Source organism: Crassostrea angulata, chromosome 1 (genome assembly GCF_025612915.1).
Source record: "Crassostrea angulata isolate pt1a10 chromosome 1, ASM2561291v2, whole genome shotgun sequence".
Taxonomy (NCBI): Eukaryota; Metazoa; Mollusca; class Bivalvia; order Ostreida; family Ostreidae; genus Magallana; species Magallana angulata.
The window spans coordinates 15,479,796-15,504,692 of NC_069111.1; the positions used below are offsets into that span (position 1 = coordinate 15,479,796).

Genomic DNA, 24,897 nt, shown 5'->3' on the forward strand with positions numbered 1-24,897 from the left:
TATCTGCACCTTGTTGATATCTGTTTAGGTTTAAGTGATATTCCTGTTAACCTATAATTGATTTGAAATATGAATACATACAGTAATAAAAAAAATACTTTTTAGTCATATGTGCATAAATAATGAAAAAGATGCATAAAAACTAAACTAGAAATATGATTTGTGCTCTGTTGAGAAGAAGGGCGTCGTAATAGCCAGACATTGTTGTGTATTAGGGTTCTGGCAATAGTCACTGTAGGACTGAGGGGATTAATTAGTGCCAGGAGCATACATTCCTAATAAAAACATAGTCTTTACAGTATTGATTGCTCCAGCTAATGTCTTCCACATGCAACTGGCTAATGAAGCTTTATTATACTGGTAACTGTGAAAGTAGCTGTTAGACAGTGCTGCACAAATATTCCCTCCCCCACTTTTTATTGCTGTGTGAGTTGTACATTATTTACGTTGTCCAGTGTACAAGCTCAAATGGAACAGCCCGTGCAGGGGGGTAGGGGGTTATTGGGCAACTTGTGTAGGATGGGAGGATCAAGAAAAAGTGGGTAACCTAGACGAGAGGGTGTAGATTAAGCCAATGTCATGACTTTGATATCGGTACAAATCTTTCTTGGCAAGGCTTGTAGAATTGGGTAAGCTGTGTAACAAGTGCCTTATGTTCAGTCTTTGTCGAGGGTTTAGTATTGGGGAAGGTTAAACAACTGACGACACAAAGGTCACAGGTTTTATTTTCAGCCCCAAAGTATTATTTTGTTGGCATCAATACAGGAGAAAAATAACAAATTTGTGTAGAGTGTTTCAATTACTCATTAAATGGCTAACACAAATATTGGTACATCACCCTGAGAAATGAGCACTTTCTCATACAGAAAAACCAATAGATTTGTCACTTTTAACAGTAATCACCGACCCAGAAGGAATGTCCAGGGCAGTCCTGGTGGCATGTGAAAATAAAGCCTGACGAAATTTTGTGAAAAAAGTGAAAAGAACAAAACAAATGCTTGACATGAAGTTTTTCCTAAAAATTATCAACACCAACCTTATTATCTTCTTGTGCATTGTCTAGGGCATGAACTACCATAACCATCGAACCAACCATTTACTTGTCCCAGATTTGATTTAACATGCTGTTTTTATATGTAATTACATGGTTCAGAGAGTTTGGGAAGTGAAAATTTAACTTGCCCAGGTTTTTTTTAAGCTCTCTTTAAATTTAAATATCTTGTTTAAAAAGGCAATGTCCGACGGAAGGAAACTTTGGGAAAGTGGAAGGGAAGTAACTCTTAAATGTTCTCTTACTTTATTTTCAGAGAAAGGAAAGAGCTGAGCAGATTGCTTACAAGTTGGAACAGGATCTAGCCTTGTGTGAGTATTCAGCATCTATGAAACTTTGGGAATCGAGATGCAATTGACAAAATAGAATAGGTGTAAGTTTCTCTGGGGGTAGGAATTAATCCTGATACCGATCATATCATATCTATCTGCTTTCCTGGGGGAGAACCTCTATTGATTCCCAATACACACTGACATGTGTTTAGGCTGAGTAGATTGACTTGCTACCAGTTAAGTCAAGAAAGAGAGAGAGAGTAATTGGATGCAGTGTGTCACTTGAGAGCAAGGAAAAAATAGTTAAAATCAAGATTAAGCCAATCCTTTCCTTGTAATTCTGGTACAAAAGGCAAAGTTTACAGCAGCTATGGATAAAATACTGTGAAGATGTACCAAGGCAGTGTGTAAAATCATTATCAATGACAGAAGGAGTGGCTTCTACATGTTGATTTTAAATAGTGTAGTAGGAGAGATGAGCATAAATGTCATAATTCTGCTTTGGGGTGTTTTTTTTTTTAATTGCACAGTTGTAATTAGTTTATATGTATTAAAAAAAAAAAAAAATGAAATGAGTTGAAATATCAAGTGAAGCCATTTAAGGAAGAAAAAAAAAGATTTAAGGTAAAGAACGAGTTGCCTGGAACTATAAATTTTTAGGCCAAAAAAAATGTAACGTAAGCATAAAATAAGGATTTTCGTAGCTATCAAATGAAAATGTCAATTTTCAGTGCTATTCAGATGTAAACAAAAGTATCCATGAAGGAATTTATGGATTGATTACAAGTTCTCATTAAGTGAAATGTTAAGAGAGATTTAGGGTTATATTGTGTATTCCCTTGAAATACTCAGTGCAGGCTAATTTCTGGTGTTATTTGAGTGGCATTCAATTATTGGATTCATGGGTATTTTTCAATTAACATAACAATCAATAGGAATAATTACTTTTTCTCATAATTTCAAAGTCAATTTAGATAATTGAAAGAGGATATTGGGACAAAAAGATCCTTTCCATTTTCAAGCATGCACAGCATTTCAGAAATTAATTGAAAAGCAGAGTGTTTTAAATGTATATGGTAAAGCTTGTACAAGGTAAATTGAACAGGTTTCATACTAGAAATAATATAGCACAAGATAAATCCTTTTTGTTTTGCCAAGAACAGATCCTGGCCCTGAGGCCATAGACACTTTGGATCTCAGTCTCACTTTTAACGAAGGAATATTTAGTGGAATTAAAGAGTATCATCATTAATAGAGAATAAGGAAGTTAAAATGTCTACCATATATCTATTTTATATGATATACGTTTAGATAAATATATTCCTAATAGCATCCTTCAACAATTGGATATCAAGATTTGGTACCAATTTCTTGGGTTTCTGCCATTATATGAATTGGTGTACAGTTTTTAACAGAAGTAAACAAAAATAGACTTGGCCTTGCCCTCACTTCATCACTGGCAGTGGCTTTACAGTCATCAGGGTCTGGCAAAATTGTCTTCATTGATTTCCACTTTTTTACCTGTTACTGATTAGTTTAGGAGTTGAGATGTCCGTTAATGACGTTCTCCCCTCTTGTTTATCAGAAACACTGTACATGATGTTTGGAATGCAAGATTTGTTGAGAAAATCAATTGTTTTACCTGGGGTTCAATTTGAATGGTGGATATCCCTCTCATCTCTTACATCCAGTTACCATGGCAATGTTAGTCAAGCCTACATTTGATATTATGGAAGAAAAATGCTCCAATCAATTGTCTTTTTGTTGTAATTTGTAAATTATTTTGATTCAGGATCTTGTAAAAATAACACAGAATCAGAAGAGAGAAAAAAAATGTTCTATCTATTAAAATCAAAATCAACTATTTCTGTCCTCAAATTTGTGGCTCCGCTGTTAAGGATCCTGATTTTTTTTCACAATATATATATTTCTTCGAATCATGGATTCCTGATTGTTTTCATTAATTCCATTTTCAAGCACTACAGGATATGAATTAACAATCCACTTTGTAAAAGTCCAATTCAGAATCCATTTATAATGGTCTTTCCTAAGGGTTTCAGTGCACTTGGTAGTTCTCTCACACATTCAAAAGAATTACATTGTGAAATGGAGTGTTTTTAAGTTTCTGCCACAATTTATTCCTTTGTCGTAATGATTCTGGGTGGGTTTTTTTCACATCACAGAGTTTCCAATCTTAATGAAATACAGGTAGTTCTCTCCTTCATGAAGATGAAATTGATGAGAACTTGTCTGCTAGGTAAGGTAGATTACATCTCCGCCCATTCTTGGTTATTTCAGCCATAATGGGAAGAAAATCAGCGGCAATTTTTTTTTTTTTTTAGTTAACCCGAAAGACTGTAAGGTGGGATTAAAAACTTCACAGTCCATTTAGCGCTTGCTTCCATCCATATCGCGACAGTTAATTAATAGTAAATCCCTTTTTTCTTCAATATTGACACTGTATATGGTAGAAATGTCACTTCCCATGTCATATACTGGAGGATTAGTTATGAAAACAGGATTGCAAGAAGAAAGTGGTTTTAGCTGCACTTTATTTGATTACATCACTTTTTTTTTTTACTTTGGAGATGTTGTGTGTTCTACATGGATCAGTTAATGGCCATTGATTTGAAAGATTGTACAGATTTGATTTGCCTGTGTCTATTTAAGCTAGAGGCTGCAGTAATATTGATCATTTCACCTGCATTTCCACAATTTTGCGTACAAAATATGAATTATCACTCCCAGTTGATAATTATCAACTATATATAGAAAACCTCATCATCAAAGAAATTGTGCAATAAAGTGCATCATTCAGGGTATCTGATTTATTCTCTTGGCACTCCATATTGCAGATTTTACTGTAGGAAGTGCTGATGTCATCAATGCTAGAAACTAAATCAATTCCAGCACATGGGGGGTGTGGGTAAAGGACTTTATTCTTATGGTGCATATCTGTCCTTTATGTGTTTCTTAAGGACAAATGATAACTTTTAAAAAACTCGCTAAGAACCCTACAAGTAAAAGAGAGAGAGAGAGAGAGAGAGAGAGAGAGAGAGAGAGAGAGAGAGAGAAATTTGTACCTTTTCCTGCTTCTTACTACGTCCAGGATTACTAGAATGAATACTTGGAAACATGGCCAGAGATCACTTTTTTACGTCATATTCCAGATATTAAGCTGCATTTGTTGGTTTGATTTGCTAGATACAACATTTATCCTGAATCATTGTCTACGTTGAAACATTTTTCAAGGTTTTTTAACAAAAATTTTAGACCCATACTTGTTTAATTTTTAATTTAGATCTCTGGCAACTCTGAATGCTTCTCAAGTTGTTTAAAGCATTGATTGCAAACAGTGCTTCTTCGGATGAGTGGTTTTAGTAATTATAACATATTCGGTAATATGCACACACACAGAGGCATACAAGGGGTGATTTTTAAATCAAAAAAGATTAAACAGGGTGACGTACATTGATAGTCTATCGGACAGATCTCTGATTGACAAGAAGTAGAATGACATGCTGATTTGTAACAATTCAGGCGGATTGTTGGTATTGAAATAAAGCTCTGATATTCATTGCAAGTCGCTTCTTCAAATTTCATGAAGTCTTTCAACCAGTGAATTTCAAGTTTTACGTGTATGTTTTATGGTCCTGCAATGCTTTTGCTCTAGATCTGGCACTAGGGAACTTGATGGTCTCTTCTTTTGAGAGGTTATTATATTCTGGACCAATCCACTGAGTTGTCATGATGACCAGTTGGCATGTGGTATAGACCTAATTACAGCTGTTGCTGACTATTTACTATTTCCAACATCACGTTTTTAGGGTATTATTTTTGTAATCAATTTGTGGAGGAACCTTCCCTGTCTATATTGATGGATCAATACTTAGAGTCTAGTAAAGATCTATATATATTTAAGTGTAGAACTCATCCCTCATTATTTGTATCATTTCAAAAAATGCAAGAGAAGAATCGTTCAATAACAGGTTTGCTGTGTATGGTTCTTTGAACAGAGTAAGAAGCGTGGTGGTTACAAAAAAGATAATTGGTAGACAGTGGCTCTAGAAATAAATTCTAGATACAGCTTGCGTTGGAAAGTGTTACTAAGCAGGTGTTCAGAGAGGCATGTTCTTCAGAGAAACAAGTAAATCTACCCACAAGTAGACTTAGTCAAAGAGTGGAGGCAGAAAGAGCTTCATTTCATCAATTCTAATAGGTACTTGGCATCTCCATGACGTTAGTTGTCGCCATGGTTACCACTAAACAGTCAGTTTATTGAGGGGAAATATGGCATTGCAGGAGTTGAGCTATGTCCATTTCTATTAGTTCATTTGGCATAGAAATTCCCCATCTGAGGGTCGCATTGTAAATGATGAAGAGGCTGTGCATATATTGGTGCTCACATCGCTAGTTTATAGGTCAGCTATCTGAAGCATCTGTTTAAGAGAAAATACTTCTATGTAACGCTCTGCTGGAGGGGTTGATGAATTTTTCATGCAAACAACCAAATAGGTTAAATTTTAAACAAATGCTGTTCTAGAATGTCTTCTATGTTACTCTACTCACATGAAAATGACATTGAATATAATCAACAAAGCTCTCTAGACTTGAGTTTTTGTGGTGAGAATTGAACATAATAGCAATTTGCATTGCATCAGAGCACTTGTTTATGTTGGAGCTCTTTGATGTTAATTATGTATAATGAACCCATTGGTTATATATCTCCCAGAAAAATCAATTTATGATTCCCAGGATATGTAGCAAGAAGGATAACCTCGATGAACAGTTGCACAAAAAAATAGAATGTTCCCTTGCTGCTGCAGCAGGTGTGTTGAATGTCAAGTAAAGGCAGTAGCATGATTAAATGAAGGGAAATGATAAGCATCAAAACAAACACTAAAAGCAGGGAAAACCAGAGTAAAATGGGGAGGGGGAGGTATGTTAGAAAAAATTTGCAGATCTGACCAATCAAAAAAAAAGAGACCGTTACCTTGAACAATGAGGAGATCCAAACATCCATACAGATGAAAAGCCTCTAAAACTCCCTTGCTAACTTACTCCTCACACATTGCACTTGTCACATGCCATCTCCTTCACCCGGAGAGGGAGTACAGGCTGGAGAATTCCTCATATTATCATAAGCTGATGTTAAATCAGAGACAGATTTTTAGGGGGAAGAGGTTTTTTTGGTCTTTGTTTAGTTATATTTTCATTAGAGATGACAGATATAAGTAACACCTACATTAGACACTGGTTATTAATGCACCTGAAGGATCAAGATGAAGTGAAAGGAAGCATTATTTTCCCTGTCTGTTAATTTAGCCCTATTGTTGTCCATGCGAAATCGGTATCGGACCATAGTTAGCTAAGATTGGAGCTGGGGGCCACCAGAGAATTTCTTTACATTCTATGCACATTGATAAATTGGATATTTCTGCCCTGGACTTGGAGAAATCTATCAGATATGGTTATAATGTTGCCACATGTAGACACTCCATAACCTTTGGAAAATAGATTGCTCTGAAATTGATTTTGACGTCCCGTCATATTACAGTAATATAATAGACAATTCTTGCTACCAACCTGTGGCTAATCCAACACCCAGTCCAAACCAATCCCAGAAAATTGATATATTCTGTACTTTGAGATAATCCCTAATGACTGTCCTTTCTCTTTCCTTAGGGGACCCTAGCAATGCCGCCAGTGCCACTGGAGATCCATACAAGACACTTTTTGTGGCTCGAATCGTAAGTAAAACCCACTTCTTATATCTTCCTTTTTTGCTTGGAACATGTGCATTGTCGATTCACACATCAGCCAGGACTGGTGTGGTGTGATGGATTTTTTATGGAAAGACTCTTATTTTTGGGTCATTAGCCAGATTAATTCTCACCACAGCACTAATTAGAATCTATTGATAAAACCTCAATCACAGCTTATCTTCCATTAGTAGATACACTGAGTACAACCATTGTGATTTGCATGTGCCCATTCACATGCAAAATACATAAATTACAAATGTTTCTCTTTAAAGTTTCAGTGTTTAATATTTTCCATGATAATTTTATTCAATGTTAAATGATTCTGCTGATATTCTGCTAGCCATGTGTTTGTTGTTTAGGTGTAAACTTTTATTCATCTCTGAAACCACTAAGCCAATATTGATAAAATTTGGTATGCATCATATGTAAGTAAGAGGAACTTAATTGTCTATCATTTGGGCTTTTAACTGCCAAGATTGATGAAATATTTTTAAAAAAATGTATTATACTGACATGAGTATCTAGCAGACAAATATAATGGCTTAGAGACCCCTACCAAAAACAGTGAAATTCTTAACCTCAATGTCAGGATTTCCAGTGCAAAGGCAGGTCTTACATTTTAATAAAATTTTAAAAATGTATTGTGTTATAAATATTTACTCTCTATTCATGGAGTCTTGCAAGCAAAGTAAGTATTTGATTAGCAAGGAAACCCTTCTTATGATATATAGACATTTTATGAATCCTTCGTAGGGTTTCAATATTCTCAGGTGACTGTTAAGGCCCTCGGCCCAGTAAGTTCAATGCTTAGCACCTTTCTTTCATGTGTTATATTGCTTCAGTGGTGATTCTGCCATCTCTCAATAACACACATTATTGTTTACAATGGAAGTAACTCATTCCTGTATATGAAGAGAATAATGCGGCTGTTTTAGCTATTGTCAAGAGGGACAACTCTGGTATCAGAATTGCATGAGGTTAATTTAGATAATCGACATGAATTTCGCTGTATATATCTGATTCAGACACACCCCCATGATTTTGGAATAGGGAATTTAAAAAAACTAATCAATTATGATATTAATCTATTCTTATTAATGAGGGGAAAATGGAATTTATAAATGTTTCATATGCACTGGTAAATGATATTGCAACAAATATATATCATTGATGCATAATCAGGGTGTTTGAAAATATTGTTGGAAATGGCAGCTAGATGATTAATTTAAGAGTATCGATTGTGTGTATAAATAGATTATAACGGAATTGTCTGAGGAACGACATTTAATTAAATATTAAAATTCCATCTCATTACATAACATTAAGGGAACAAATGTACTACTTCTTATGGTTGCTGGTTTGCTTCACTCTACATCTTCCATGCAGGTATGCCATGAACAATCCATATTCATTATAAGATGTATAGAATCTATTTTGAAGTCAAGGTATAGCAAACATATGGTGAAAATTAGAGAGAAGGGAAATGCTGTGGTTCTGCATCCACGGGGTTGAGGGGTAATGCATGGAGGAAGACATTGCTTCTCTGACAGTATTTAAAAGAATAGTTTGAAAAGAAAGAGCAACGACAGCTTTATAAAATTATACCAGCAATATGTTGCCAAAATGATTAAAAAAAGATACACAAAATAAAAAAAAAAACAAACAGAAGTTGAATGTCACTTGACATTTGAGGATACTGGATAATCAATTGCCTGAAACAGTTTGTGAAGGGTTTTGTCAATTTGATAAAGAGTTTGCCACAAAAGCACAAAAGAATGGCTATGCACATGCTGTTTATATTGGAGTGGATGATAGGGTTTTAGAATATATGTTTAATGTTGAGATCAAATGTATACAGAAAAAATAGGCATGTAATAATAATGAAAAAAAATTGTGCGATAAAATGTCTTTTCCCACCATTGGTAAAACTATTTTCCCAACATTTCATGCCTTTATGTACATTGCACACATTTTTATAAATATCTCTTATCTATTTGATTGTATTTTTTATTTTAGTATTTTGAATTGTTGTGATGTATTAGGTGCACTTTTGAGCGTATGATTTTTCTGTTCCAAGTTTTCAATACTATTGAGAGTGGGAGAAGTATGATTTTCCCCAAAACAAGTATATATATATATACTGGTGAAAGTACAGTGTTGGGAAGAACAAGATTTATAGGAGGACATTACACATTGTACAGTTCATTTAAGTAATATTCCTTGTTCTCTTCATCAAACGAAACCCTTATGGTTGTAGGAGGAATTAATTTTTCATTCATCATCAATGAAAACTTCACTGGTATGAAAGATGTCTTGAATACTGGTTGCATTAGAAACTCAATTAGTTATGAATAATAGATAGATATCCTGTGGATTCTGATGTCCCAAAGTGCACTGGCCTGTTCAGGCTTCAAGTGAATCTGCACAATAATGGATCAGAATGCTGCGATCAAATTTTTTGCATTGATTTACTTTCAATATTGCTCGATTAAGTTGTCATAGGAAACATTTAGGCTCTTGCTTATCTATGCTAGTACGTTGTCATTGGCCATCTTAATGTTTTTTTCTTTTAGCCAGACCTTCCAATTCATGGTAAAGTTAGTTTAGATAAAGAGTTTTGGGAAACAATATTTTTACCAATAAAAGTAGATTTTGATACATTATTAACTAACCATCAGGCCCTGTAGGAATGAATTTGTTTTGCCATTATTTTAAATATGCTATACTAAAAACCGAGTAAGTTCTAATGTTTATAAGCAATAAAAAAGAAAACCATAAGACTTTGAACATGGCATCATGAATAGCAATCACGATTTAAAGTTTAGAATGGTAATACATATAATGCTAGTAGAGCAAATTTGTTTTAATTTGATTATAAGAAAATGTTGTTTACTTCTAAAGTTGTATCTTATGGTTGTAAGGAAGAGAGAGTAAAAGATATAAAATCATTTGAAAATATTTTATTAAAATTGAATGAATGTAATTTTTTTTCAAAATACTCTTGCAAAATGCTATTGACACAAACAACTTATTTGAGACCACAAAGGTTAAGTTAGATGAGAGATACTTTAATTTGATACACATATTACCAGTAAACAAGAGGAATATTAAAAAAGATGTTTGTTTACTTGTTAGAAACATTGTCATATGACAGTTTTGAGAATTATTTTGGGATTGATTCAAATCATATTAGACCTCAATTTGAAATCAATGTCAGAAATTCTATGATTGTACAAACATAAACTCATCAGTTTTGTTAGTTCTGCAAGCATCAGATATAACCAGATCAAATATTTTGTCCTACTCTGAATTGAACAGATAGAAAATGATTATCAATATTTGCATGTGTTCAATGCCTGATAATGGCCGAGATAACCAAATGTCAACAACAACAAAAAAAGAAATACTCCTTTTATACCAGTGTTTGAAACACTCACCTCTCTTGCGCTTGCGTATCTAAACATCATTTGATTCGGTTGATATTCCCAGAGAATACAACAATACGAGTCACAAAAGCAACATCAACGAGAAGCACATCCCATAATTGCAAAGAAAGGAAGGCAGTTTTAATGACCAAAAAACCCAAATGGAGAATGCCTTGTCATGAGAAAAAATGTTCCTTTCAATATTTATGCTGTAATATAAGTCACCAAGCTATCACATATTTGCAGAGAAGCCACAGCTTGTGTCTTAAAAGCACGACACTTCTCTTGGCAGACTGACTGCCAAACACTTGTGTCTATTTAGTCGCCATTTCTCTATTGAGACTACTGCTCCATTGGATCGGAAAGACAATTTTTTTTTACTTTAATTTTTTTTTTTTTTTTTACATTTATTCAGTGATAAATGCTTCAGTATAGAAACTTCAGGCAAAGACTATATGAATATTGCAGTAGTGTTGATCTCTTGGGAATCAGATATTGAAAGCTAACACGAAGTGTCACAAAGATCTTGTTGTTGGGTCACATCTCAGTAAATTTATCCACTTAGAGAGCACGTCTTTCATCTTTTATTTGGAAAACAGTGCAAATTGCAAAATTTTCACTAAATCCCCTTACAAACTTGATATTTTTATCAGGATACTATACAGTTTTTTTTCATCAGAGGGAAAGAATTGATCATCAAGAGATGATGGGCGCATGTTGACAGAGATGTTATCATAACAAATATGACCGATATAGATGGATATAGGTGTGTATGATCTAATGTTGCTGAAGTTGATCAATGGATTGTCGAGGGGCCTATTTACCTGGGGAGGGCTGTCACAGGTGAATATACAGTATTGGACTTGGTTTATGAATGGTCAACACATTAATTGCTAGGAGATCATTGGTACAATGTGTGAATGTTTGTCTTGAACACATTTTCATTCCTGGAAAACTTTGCTAGAGATGTTTAGATTGAGCCATCCATTTGTTGCATTCAGTGGGACACCTTTTGTTGTTATTCAACGATTGCTTGCATAACAATTGACAAAGTTAAAGCCAGATGGTTTTCAAATAAAAATTCATTAAAACCCATTAATTAGCAAACAAAATCCAAAAGTAGTGAATATTCTGTACGGCTCAAAAATGATCTTTGTGAAGTTTATTTCATGGCTTATGGGTTCAGCATCAATGTTTATGTGAATTAATGCTTTAACATGTATATATTCTTAACATATCTCCATGCTCTAAGTGCCAAACAATAGCAAGGAGTATACAGGATTAGATGTTTGATTGACATTTTATCTTTTAGTGTAAAAGCAATGATGAACCATATGCTTTATTAGGGTCACATCAGAAAAAAAGCTAAATAGCCAAGAATTGTTGAGCCAGTGTGAAAATCAATAGCATTTGTTGGTATAGAGTCAAGAACTGACAAAGTTAAGCTGCCCCAAGAGTATTTATTATCTGCTAACTCTGTGTTGAGCTTGGGCAGAAGTCTTGCCATCTACTTCATACCGTTTTCTTGATTTGAAATCATTATTGGGGTTAGTGTCATATCTCACAAACTGTCTGGTGCTTTTGACACATTTCTGTACACAAGTATCCCCAGCAGGCTCGGGGACTACTGGTGAATTATTAGATACGTATCTGTCACAATTTGTCTACTGATTCCAGGGCATTGACTCCTGACCATTTCTCAGAGTTATTGTATTGTATAAGGACTATAGGCATAAATCCCTCAATTTCAATTAGTATTGCCATTACTTAAGTTTGCAAGGCAAAAAATTGAGGACATAGTTTTTATTGTTCGTTTCACTTGAATGACCTGGCCTTAATTAATATTCCAATAGATCGATTGGTGAGTACTATGGTATTCAGATATATTTCACAGGTTGCTAATTTTAAATGTGTAATAAATGGGTGCACGTCACACTGTGACTGTGACTGCCACTGCAATTCTAACACCCATCTTTCCATAATTAACACACCTTACATTTTACTAATCCACAGCAAAATGTACTGCAACAGACCAAGAAAAGTAAGCAATCCCACCCAAAAACTGATTAGTACAAACATTTCCACGAGTTTTTATAATTTTATAGACTATTAATCTTACTTGAACTAAAAAATAAAAAACTTAATAATATCAATTTACCTTTCTATTCATGTTAGTGACTTTTTCTCGGTATGTTTAATTTAGCTTCTGTACACATGTACATGTTCCATTGGTGTGTCATGCACTTAATTTAAATTTTAGATCCTTGACTTACAAGTGAAGCAGTACGTGAATATAAGTACATTAGTAAGTGGTCATTATGCCGCATTATGTTTACCCTTGATGATAAGTACGTGATTTAGGAAGTTACTTTCCGACACATATTAGTATGGACATAACTTAAACATGATGCATCAATTTTTATGGAAATAATCCTACAGCAAAAAAAAAGCACCTCCGGAGATTAGCTCCTCAATTACCTGATTGCTGATTTATTGGTGTTTTTTATTGTGAGGTGATGCTAAAAATACCCGTGTAAATAGTCATTGCTTTTGTCTTTTATATGGAAAGCTTCTGGGGGAGGTTTTCTGCTGCTGCCACTTCTTGTAAACAGTGCCATTGTTGCTTTATACTGTACTAGCATAAGGTTTTTGTGAGGTTGGTATAAAAGTTTATTTACATTACCCTTCAGTTTTAGGGGGTGTTCTAGATAGCATTGCACACACATAAAAAGCTGAAATCAGTTGTCTCCCACTGAACAAGTGGTTTCATATATATATATATAGTCTCCTCCTGTGATGAAGGATTAAGTAAACTTTCAACATTTATCTATCTAATAGTTTATAATGATTTATAAATGGAAAAAGTGTAAGGTAAACAAGTTCGTTTACAGGTCCATCTACTTCGGATTCATCGTTAAGTTATAGCATCAATTTTTCGTGAATTTTGTTGGTGCATGAGCAAATTGTTAAAAATCAAATGACATCAAAGTTAGAAACATGGCCCAAATGGTATCAGAAAAGACAGTCTCCACAAACTCTCTTAAAATGATGTACAAAATGATTGAAAAATATTAATAAAAACTGATTCTAATGAAATAAACTTCTTTGTTGTATTAGCTTTTGATATTGTCATCATCTTTATGTAGTGCAGTTATTTTAACATTTCTCATGATGGATTGCACCTTCAAACATTTTGTACCTTAATTAATTTTAACTTTGAAACCTATGCATTGTGAGGTCAAAGACTAAAGGTCAGTGTTAGACAGCTTCATGTTGAAAGATAAATTTTGTAGCAGTGTTTTTAAGCCTTCCTTAAGGGAATTTCATAGTGCTAACTGAATGAAATCTCAGGTCATGTCTCATTATAGCTCAAATTTCATAAGGATTGGTCAAATTGATGAAGGTATGAGGAAAAGATGGAAATGAATAGGAATGTACAGTAAAAGCTGGTTATAGCGAACATGCTTATAATGAATTGACGCTTACAGGGAAGGTTGTGTCATTCCCCATGACTTTATTACCTGTTGTGAAATGGACTGATATAACGAATTAAGCTTATAATGAAGCAAAATTGCCAGTCCCTGGCACTTCATTATAAGCCTGTTTTACTGTATTGTGTAAGAGACTGTTGAAATTTTAGTATTTGCTGTATATATGCATTTTAGAAATGTAAAATCAGGGTTGTCTCTAAGAATTGAAATGGATAGAAGAAATCAAAAAGTAGGAGGGGGTCTGGGTGTCCTGCTTATAGCTACATTGTGTTGAAATGCAATAATAGCCAGGTAATTAAGGCATTATAGGCGTGGGAATTCACCGCCTCCCGGGTCTTAGAGACAACCCTGTAAAATGCATATATCCTCATATATTTTGAACTATTATCAGTTTCATTTCCTTTCGAAATTGCTGTTATACAGCTTTTGGACTAGTTGAAGAAGAACAGTGTGTGTATCATGGTAGTGTTTCTCTTGAAAAAAACTTCTAATTTAAAGAAACAGAGGAAAAATTTAAACACTTCTTCTATATACACATGTCAGTTTATTATTGTTTAGTGTGCTCTATTCAAATAAGTCTATATATCATAAACAAGGTATCCATTTGAGTTCAACAACCCAACCTATAAGCAGTAATTAGCAGCTTGATTAAAAGCTTTGTTCCCTTGTCAGTGAAAATTCCACTTTAAAGTAAATATGAAATATTAATATGGGCAAGAAACAGCTCTGAACTCAGTATTATGAATACGTGCAGTCCTAATTTTCGGGATCTATGATACATGATGCATAAAATATGTTGGCAGGAAATTTTGCGATATGTCTGCAAATCGATCGTGAAACTCTTTTGGGCAGAAAATTTGAGAATGCTGGTAATTGTCAGATGAGGACTAATTATTGATACAGGATTTAAACTGGGTAAATGGAGGATGATTTTAAAACTTGATCACACCCACTGTTGTGTTCAACACTACGTCAAAAGTGTAATGAATATTTCATATTTTAATGATTATTGATAGTCATCAGCAACTCTCATAAGTTATGTATAATTAATTAGAAAGGGCTGCGATGGGCTGAAATATTGAATGTATTGATTCATTGAAACACGTTGCCAGTTTTTAATTTTTTCGTTGTATTGCCTAGTAGCTAATGATGGTATCTGTATGTCCTCACAATGTTTACATTTTTATAAAATTACAGATAAAATTTGGTTAAATTATACATTGGCAGAAGGATAGAGAAATTTGCTATTTAGTGCGAAAATTTAAGACTGTTCTTATTTTAAACTTAACCAAGAAGTTTGCATGGCCATGGATACATGATGTTAGCTCCAAAAGTTTTGTAACCTTTACGATAGTGACATGACTTCAGATATTGACTGATTTAGTATTTGTTTATCCAAGGAGAACAAGTTTGTTGCAATTTTGACTGCGTGCTGCAAATTGTCTGATAAAACCTAAACCTCTGATATTTTCAATGCATTTTTCGTAGAAATTATTACAATTTTTTTGAAAAAAAAATGTACATACCCCTGCTGAACTAGAGAATGGAAACATGGCTTCAAAGAGTACACCAGCATTCATTGGCCAGTACAGGTGAACATATGTAAATCACTTCTTGTGTGATTTCTAATCTAAACAAACTCCGTTCTATCTAACAGAGAGGGAAATGCAATGCAACCACATTTTTTTTTTTGGTCTCAATTCAAGAAATCCTTGCACATTTTACATCCAAAAACAACTGGCACTCTTATATAGCTGTTAAGTCGAATAAAAATTACTAGTTTTTTTCACAGCAAGATTGATCAAATCATCCTTGATTTAAGAGGTCACTAATTGGTCCTTTCTTCCAACCACTAGCCTTAGTGGAGGAGATGCAGCCACTGACTGTCAAAGACAGATCTAACTTTTACTGTAGATTCTCCCCGTAATACTTTCTTCACTGAAGTGGAGAAGATTGAGAGAAGACCAAATCCCCTGTGATTGCAGCTGCAAATTAATTTTTGCTGTTTAAACTTGGATTTGTGATTAATTTCCAGGCGGAATAAAAGGGGATCCAATCAGGAGCAAAGTTGTCATTGGCTGCATATGCCACAGTTGACGTATCTTTTCGCACACTTTTACTTCCAGATGACACCACTGAAATTTCTTGTTATCCCCAGTTTTAACACTGATTTAAATCTGATTATTGTCTTTCTATTACACCGATTCTCTTTTCATTTGATACTCTCCACTTAATCGAGATATCTGTTAAAACTAAATGACAGGGATAAAATGGACATTTAAATCGACTAATCAGTACTCTTTTTGGGTTCCTCTCTTAATATGCAGTGCCGTAAAGCAAAGATATGTCATCTGGAAATCAATGAAGTCTGAGTCTCGGGTTCGAGGACAATTCCATGAAAAGGTTTTATCCTATTGTTATGGCAGTGATTCTTAAATGCACTCCCATTCCTCCTTTTCCACAAGGTAAATTAATCATTGACACAGATCTCCAAATGGATTCAGTGATTGAATAGATTTCCGTTACAGAAAGTGTCACATGATCACAAATTCTCACAGCTTATTGATGAACGGTTTATTCTGTGTAAATGACACCGATTTTGGAGTCACATGAAAATAATATCCATTACTACCGTACATACTGGAACCAACTGCGAGTTTCATTTCTGTTAATATAAGCCAATGAGCAGCCATACACAATGTATGACAAGTACAGGTGATAATCACTCTAGGATATTTGTGAAAAATCATTGAGGCACTTGATCACATGCACCAATTAATTGCTGCCTATTAATATGTTGATGCTGCAGTGCAGATGGCAGATTTGTCAGAAATTTATTGAGCCGAGATTATGAAGGAATACATATTTTGTTGAGCACTGTTATGAAGGATAAGAGCAATTGGTGACAGTGATGGGGCATTGTAACTTGTATGATAAATGCAATGGCCTGATTTTCTCGTATTGAGTGATTAAAAGATTAAAAGTTTCAACTGAGGAAGGTTTAGATGACATTTCTATTATTGCCTCTGTGCACGAGTGTGCATGGTCTTTGATTTGCAGATAGATTTACAGAGAAGTAGATTGGTAAATATACCATAGTTTGGAATAAGAAACTGGGGGGGGGGGGGGGGGGAGGGGAGGGGGGAATGTGGATGTTTAACTTCATTCTAGACTACTTCATCCTTTAGCAGTTACGTGTACATAGTTAAGGTAAATATTTTGCCATTATGTTGCCAAGTTATGTATTTATTTATAAACATAGAGAAAAAGTTCCCAATTTTATTATTAGTCAACTTTTGAAGTATTTTGTGCTTGAATTCAGACATTTGCACATCTCGTTTCCCTCATAATCTCATTCATTCTTTTAAAAAGAACATTAATGGAATTGTTGGAATTGGAAATGGAATCGACAAAAGTTTCCGTTGTTCAAATGAGTTAGTAATCATCTCTCTGCAGCTAATGGATGCCTTTGTTTTAAAAATAAATGGCAAGTTTCAGATATACCAGTACTGAGATATATAACTGATGAATTATGCATAAAATCATATCTCCATTTCAGTCTAATAGGTCAGAGATATCCAAAAGATTCCCCATGGAATTTAACATGCATGTATATATACTTTGAAAACAGTTCAAGTTACATTCATATTGTGCAGTCAAATAATGTACTCTGCATTATACACATACAGATGAATAATTGAGTACCAGTATTTTTAAACAGTTTTATGTTTGATTGTGTTAATTTACATTAAACGAGTACATTCAAACTGTCTCCTGGGAGGCCTAGAACAAAAACCAAATGACAATGGATGTTTGCTTTTCACAGAATAGCATAGTAATTATTTTAGGAAAATTATGCAGTTGTATGTTGTTAGTTGCTTTCTGCATGACAGATTTATTGGGCTTTTTGTATCACACAATGAACACTTTGTCTAGTAATGCAGAGAACAGTACCCCCCTTCCCCCTTAACTAATTTCATAATCATTAGTTAATTGAACAAAGACAGTTAAATACAAATACTAAAGATTATTGATGAATTATGATCTTTCATTTTCCAGCTTGGTTAGTTTATCATATCTCTCAATATAATCTAGGTTATTGATTTTTAAAACTGTGTACTTGTAAGGGTTGAAAATCAATGACATCTTGTAGTTCGTCGTAGATAGGTGAATCCCCAAAAATTGGATGTTACAAAAAAGAACTTAATCATAGTGGTCAGTTTTAAAAAGTATAAGTGGTTTAATTCTATAATGCTGTTTTATCTGATTTTATCTGATTCTTAAGGAATTGCAAAAAGGAGAGATTTTAAACAGGAATTTTGAAAACGGTCTATTACTGGCTTTGCACGCTCTTTATCTTTGCTATAGCCATTAAATAGGGAAATAGTGGACTGTCAGCTATGCATGACAGGAGAAATGATCTTTTCCTTCTCCTGAGCATTGATCTGGCCTGAACTATCAGATCCTGTCAGGGCATGCAATGTGGCCATTATTATCGGAACATATCGGTGTGGCCATTGCATGGCCATCAGTTGAGAGCCATTGATTCTATGCTGCAGTTTTATATAGGGCTGAAATAAAGCAGGGTCTTCTTATGTTGTATCAAATTCTCAATGTCCATCTCCAGGAATTCTTTATCAGCCTCTTGCAGACTTTATTCAAGGCTCATAAAACACAGAATTGGGAATAAAGAAAAGTATAAAATAAACACTGTCTGCTATTGTCTGAAAGGTCAACCAATGCCAATACCTGATTAAATTAAAAGAAAACAACTTGGAAAATTTCTGTTGTCTGTGATATGCAGTTACATATGTGTCCAGATTGTTTTGCATCAATATAAAATTTATATTATGAAATGTTTTAGAAGTTTTGTATACAAAGTAATTCCAAACAAAAATACTTGTATGAAATTGATTAAAAATGTTCTTTGCAGAAGTTCTCATGAATTTCTTCTTTTTTCAGAATTATGATTCAAGTGAGTCCAAGCTACGCAGAGAATTTGAAGTGTATGGATCAATTCGAAAAGTAAGCACACATTCTCTCTCTCTCTCTCTCTCTCTCTCTCTCTCTCTCTCTCTCTCTCAGAGTGTTGCATAATATCAACTATAATAAGCATACTTTTTTTTACCTATTCATTGGTACCCTTTACACACAAATTTATGCATTGAATCATGAACAAAAAATACCCCTTGCAATCCACACAAATTTGAAGGATTCCAAAGTATGAAAGGTTAGGGTCTAATTTAAAATCAGAGCAGTAATCAGGTAAGTTTTTTAAATAACTACATCTTGCTCCAATTTGCTGCTTATAAAGACTCAAGTATTTACCAGTGTGACAACAGCTTTCCAATCAACATCCTAATCTTTTTGAATTTCACAATGTTTGTCCTCTGAAATCCCTAAAGGAGTAAAAGTGGATGACCTTTATCTGAAATTTTGGATCATTTGGCGAATATCTAATAAAAGTAAAGGGTCAAAAAGTTAAGACAGTTTAATGTTTTCCTAAGAAATAGAGACAGAGCCCTTCATCCATTTGATTTAAGAGTTTCCAACAGCAGAAACAACATTCTGTGTTTACAAACATGTTTTAGCAATTTTCTGAACCCTGTTAGTTGTTAGTTATATGGTTTTTTTGTACAGTGTAGTACTAGTACTGTAGTTGTGTTAGTTGATATACTAGTACCTTTTACAGTACAGCTTTAGATTTACTAGATATATATATATTTATATCAGATGTATGATTTCATGTAGCACCTATTTTAAAATTTAAAAATGGACTGTTAAAAGATTCTTTTAAAGCTGAAAAAAATTTGCCAATGGATTTTGTGTGTTAAAGAAGTTGAAGAACCTGTTATCTCTGAAGGCCAAAAGAGCATGTAAAAATGACAGTTTTGATCCCTTTTCCCATTTTTATGGCAAAGTCTTGTAAAAAAAATTTTTAGGAAGAAATCATCTGTTTTTCCTAGATTTATTTTTAGAATTGAGTGGCTCAGACTTGAGTGCAGTCTAGTATATCAGTGCAAAGCAGTGAAAAAAGGAAGCTTGCTGAAATGCCAGGTGTCAGTTTAGAATTGTAAATGAAGATGTATGGGAATACCCCACAAAATGTAGAGCTCCATCAGCATCAATACCAAATAGGATTCAAAGACAAACATATACAGATTTTTTAAGGTGACCACTTGGTATTAAGATTTTATACCGCCTGTGCAATGTAAAAGAAATCTCAATTTGTTACAGAGACAAGAAAGTAAATTACACCCCCTTATCAAAATTATTTACAATACAAAACCTTGTGGAAAGACAGTACAAGTTAAGGTTGCTTACTACACCTTGAAATCGTATCTCAAATCAGGTGGAAATTACTTGATTATAAAAGATAGCATGATGGCATAAGAAGTATTTAATTCAAATAGGCAAATTAGTATGCATGCAGTTTTGGATTAAAAAACATGATTTTCAAAAATATACTTTTACTTTTGTAAAAGATAACAAACGCGCCAGGCAGTCACTTTTTCCATGAACATACACATGAGTAGAAGTGGGTGTATACTAATAGGTGTATTGATGCATACAATATTAAGCCTGAGCTTCATTATATTCCCTGTATATTGCCCATTTGCTAATATTTGTTCTCTCTCTCTTCAAAAGTGAGAATGGCACAGATAGTATGTTTATTAAGGGATACTCACAGACTTTCTTTAGGATTTTCATAAGACTCATTTTAAAAACTAAAACAGCAGAGCTATAAAGTGCTTTTAAACTAAATAATAGTAGCTAATAACCAGATATGATCTACAACATCCTAAGTAACGGAGTGGCTGTTTGAAATGCATTTTCTAATTGAAGTTGTTGTGAAAATACCTTTTGATGCCAGAGAATTTCTTGAGTGATATGTGTGACAGTGCAAGTTTTGTGACAGATTTATCCTTGCAAACGATTAAAATGCTCCTCTGGCTGTCATAATGGTAGTTTCATCATCTGGTTTATTGGTGAATCTTTATTGTTTTGTCGCAGATTATATAAAAATCATTTCTATCAAGGGAAGACGGTTAAGAAAATCTGAAAAAGAAAATGTTAGGTATAGGGAAAGAGGAAAAAAATGTGTGTGGGGTTATTCCATAGAAACTTTAGAAAGATGGATTGCAGATGTTTAATGGCAGCTGCAATTTTCTTTTCCTTCCCCCACCCACACCTTCCAATCAGATAGAAGATTAACTGAGGAAAGAAACTTGTCATTTTGACAGTCTTATCTTTACCAGAATTTCCTCTGTCTCTGTGATACAATAGATGAAATTAGAGATTTGGTGGTCAGTGAGGCAATAGGTTAACATTTCAACCACTTTAAATGAATACACTGATATTTATTTCATTGTTTTCTTTTACAAGAAATATGTTTTTAAAAATGTGAAATATGATATAAAAGATTCATCAGTGCACAATAAGTGTCCTGTATTGAAAAAAAATGAGATGATTGATGTTAGTGGGATCTAGATGTACTGTTAGGTTGGGTGGACCAAAGAGGATGATGAACTGCTTCATGGATTGTTACTTGAAACAATTTGAATTCCTCAAAAGGATATTTTAGCTTTTGCTGTTATAGTTAATTATCTAAATTGGTGCAACATTTGTTTATGGGGAAACCATGAAATTTTGCTGTCATCTCAACTGTTTTAAATGTCAGCTCCAGTAAATGGTGTAATATGAGGCTATTTATCTTTGTAATATGGTAATGTCAAGTGGCAACCCCTGCGTCCATTATCATGGTTTTGGACACAACACTTGGGTCAGGACAATTACAATTAGTATCCACTGTAGAGAGAGGTTAGGTAAGGGTGAAAAATAAAGAAAAAAACTAACCTCTTCAGAACCCCAAAACCATATGGACACTCGGTTTGTATGCATCAGAAACACATTCCAAGAAAATTGGCTTAAATTCCAGTCCCTGAACCATTTAACAGTTCCCACAAAATGAGAGTGACTGTTCATGTACAGAGTTTTCAGCAAAGCACAGATTGGACAACTGATGAAAGTGGTTGCTATAACAACAAAATGGGACAACTCCTGATTGTAGTTTTCGAAAGCTGGGCCATATCATTGATATCCATTGACAACATTCAATAGGTTTTCAATCTTTTAAGTGCATAAACTTCACCAGTTAATTGAAATTTCGTTCAAGTACGTCAGCTGAAAATATGATGGCTAAACCACTCGCTGATGGTAAGAATATCCTAGACATTTAAAAAGAACAATCCATAAATATTCCAAAATAGAATCAAGATGTTGGGAGAAATACATAAAACAGGTCAAAACAAAAGTGTAGATCTCCTGTTTTTCCAACTTGATCTTCAATGGTTGCTGAAGTTTCCAAACCATAAATATAGAATCCACTTCAAAACATGGAGTAAAACAGGGATAAACTAACTGTATATCAGGGGGGAAAATTATTCCTCGTTTGATCTCTATCGATAGCCCCAATGAAAGCTCTCGGATGAAAATAAAATCGGATCAGATTAAAGTATTTCTCTTTCTCCCTCCAACTTTTGGCCTTCCGTTGCTTACCCCTGTATAATGGCAAGATGATGACGTTATGCAGAAAGGAAGAAAAGTCATTTTTAACCAAGGGAAGCAGCGATGATTAGCAAGGTTACATGAAATGTATGTCTGCAAAATTTGAAGCTCTGAAGTTAGAATGGGATGTCTGTGCACTGTATTTTCGCTGGTCATGCCTGAAATTCCAGCATTGTAGAGAGCTGATTAGGATCCCAGTCATTATTTATATTTGCTGATTATGTTCAAACCAGAAAAAATTGATGAGCAAATATACTATTGCTTAAAATAGGAAAAAGCATTCTTGTAAATGGATTTTGGATGATAATCTGTACTTTTCTTTAATCATTTTTATGAGGATTTGTAGATGTATTGAGTTCATGAAACATTCAATAAGATATGACCTGCCATTTTTAATTAGGGTGAGATAAGTGTATCTTTGTGTATGACAGTTGTTGGATTCTGAGAATAACTTATCAGAAATACTGCCTGTGCTGCAGACATGTTACAGACAAGAAACACAGTCAGTGCCATGGGTTTGTGTTTTGTTGAAAATATGGCACATAATTCGTGAGAATAAATGTACGCTGGTGTGATGGGCTTGACATTTTCTTACTATGACGTCTTTTTTCAACCCTCAATTTTTTTCCCCTTCTTAATCTGTTATTGTTTATTCAGCTATATTTTTTTACTCTACTGCTAGGTCAAACAGACCTTTATGTAGACAGATTTATTTACAAAATCAATAATGATAAATGGAGCCAAGCTGATTATTGAGAATTGAGGAAAATCAGTTTGATTCCAGTTTCAACACACTGTTGGAATTTGTTATTTATCTTGAAATTGTTAGATTACCAGAAGTCCTCTTGTAAACTAGAGGTTTATTATCTCAGTAAAATAAGTCTACAATTATTTAGTGAAGTGCATTTATTTTAAAGATAACAAAAAAACATGTTTTACACATCAAAGATTTGGGATTGAATTAGGTATGTAAAGAGGTTTTGATTGTGAACGTTTTTTACATTCTTTTTACACTTTGTATCTGCTGGAAAAGTGTCATCCAAGAAGTGTAATTGTGGTTGTTATTTTGATGTCAAGAATATGAGACCATCTTGATCCATTAAGACAAGTTAACTAACCTCAATGAAAGATTTTGAAAATCAGGAATGGAAGTACAGACATGAGTAGTAATGAACAGCATATGCAGAAACACAATAAACAATTTTTCCCCTGTGAGAACACTTTTAGTGGTGTTTGAATCTCTTTGCTGAGATTCCAAGACAAGATTCAGATAGGCAATTTGTTGTGTGCATAATTAGACTGTACTTCATCAACTACAGAAGTGCAAAGATTAACTTGCTTACCAAACATCATTTTTCTTGTTAATAAAAGAGCTGTACTAAGAATACAGTACAATATTGATCTCACAACGGTTATAATTCCTTAAGTTGCATGAGAAAATTGTGGACAATAATTTGATGGCAAAATTATTAGTCCAAATGAATCCTTAATTTGTAATAATTACAGGGCAGGAAAAAGTAAAGAAATGAAGTTTTGGTTATCTGGAAGCTTTGAAAAACATTTTATTAAATTTATCAATTCTTTGTGTATTTTTCAGATTTCATTGGTGTCAGACAAAACTTCAGGAAAACCAAGGGGATATGCATTTATAGAGTTTGAACATGAGAGGGACATGCATTGTAAGTAACAATCACCATGGCAACCTTTTACTTCCTGTCTTGGGGTCTTCTGGGAAATCTGGACAGATTGATTTTGGATCTAAACTGAGAACAATCCCAGAAGACTTCAGTCAGTGTAGCAGTTTAAAAAAAGGAGTGTTCCTTGAAACAAGCCAGGGACTTGCAATGTTATCAGAATTTTGTGTTCTTTAGGGTCCTCCTTGCAATAAGATTCAAAAGCTGAGCTGGTGACTTAGTTGTAGGCACTAAAAGCAATTTTACTGTTGGTTCTGACATTAACCAAACTCTTGATGTAAACAACTCTTCAGAGTTACTGCTTGTGTTTCCTCCTCATCTGCACAACTGATATAAACTTGTCTGTGATTTATTGGGTGTCAGGAATGTTTTATCACAAGTGTTATTTCAGATTAGATAAAGATCTAAGTTTACAGAATTTGTGCAAAAAAAGACCAAAAAGAATAAAGCAAGGATATATTTAAATGATGAATTGAATTGGGTTATTTCTATTTTATTTTTATTATAATCATCCTCGTTTGTGGGAAAAGCTAAGAGTCATGTTTATTTGGTATTTTCTAGAAGAAAAAAAACAGGTGCTCACCTAATGAAACTTTATCCATATTATTTTTATGATTAACAAATTGTTTTT

General features: G+C 33.9%; 2 protein-coding genes across 13 annotated transcripts in view; one reads left to right on the forward strand and one right to left on the reverse strand.

Annotated features, from left to right (window-relative positions):
• The window catches only part of LOC128190123 (potassium voltage-gated channel subfamily A member 1-like), a 66,965-nt gene that overhangs the window by 23,459 nt on the left and 18,609 nt on the right, over positions 1 to 24,897 (reverse strand). For 3 of the 9 annotated variants that reach the window (XM_052862051.1, XM_052862045.1, XM_052862036.1), the window contains exon 1: positions 21,862 to 24,136. The exons of 1 other annotated variant lie outside the window; for it this stretch is intronic. In XM_052862051.1, coding sequence (XP_052718011.1) covers positions 21,862 to 21,990 — 129 coding nt within the window. In that variant the 5' untranslated portion in view covers positions 21,991 to 24,136. Of the gene's footprint in view, positions 1 to 1,036; positions 1,277 to 2,965; positions 3,070 to 4,406; positions 6,972 to 10,525; positions 15,262 to 15,530; positions 16,964 to 21,861; positions 24,137 to 24,897 lie in introns of those variants that run through there. 5 more of the 9 variants (XM_052862077.1, XM_052862095.1, XM_052862070.1 and 2 more) reach the window with 5 other exon arrangements.
• Positions 1 to 24,897, forward strand: part of LOC128190172 (U1 small nuclear ribonucleoprotein 70 kDa-like) — a 32,793-nt gene that overhangs the window by 3,045 nt on the left and 4,851 nt on the right. For all 4 annotated transcript variants that reach the window (XM_052862132.1, XM_052862123.1, XM_052862116.1 and 1 more), the window contains exons 4-7: positions 1,308 to 1,362; positions 7,009 to 7,073; positions 18,967 to 19,029; positions 24,170 to 24,251. In XM_052862132.1, coding sequence (XP_052718092.1) covers positions 1,308 to 1,362; positions 7,009 to 7,073; positions 18,967 to 19,029; positions 24,170 to 24,251 — 265 coding nt within the window. The remainder of the gene's footprint in view (positions 1 to 1,307; positions 1,363 to 7,008; positions 7,074 to 18,966; positions 19,030 to 24,169; positions 24,252 to 24,897) is intronic.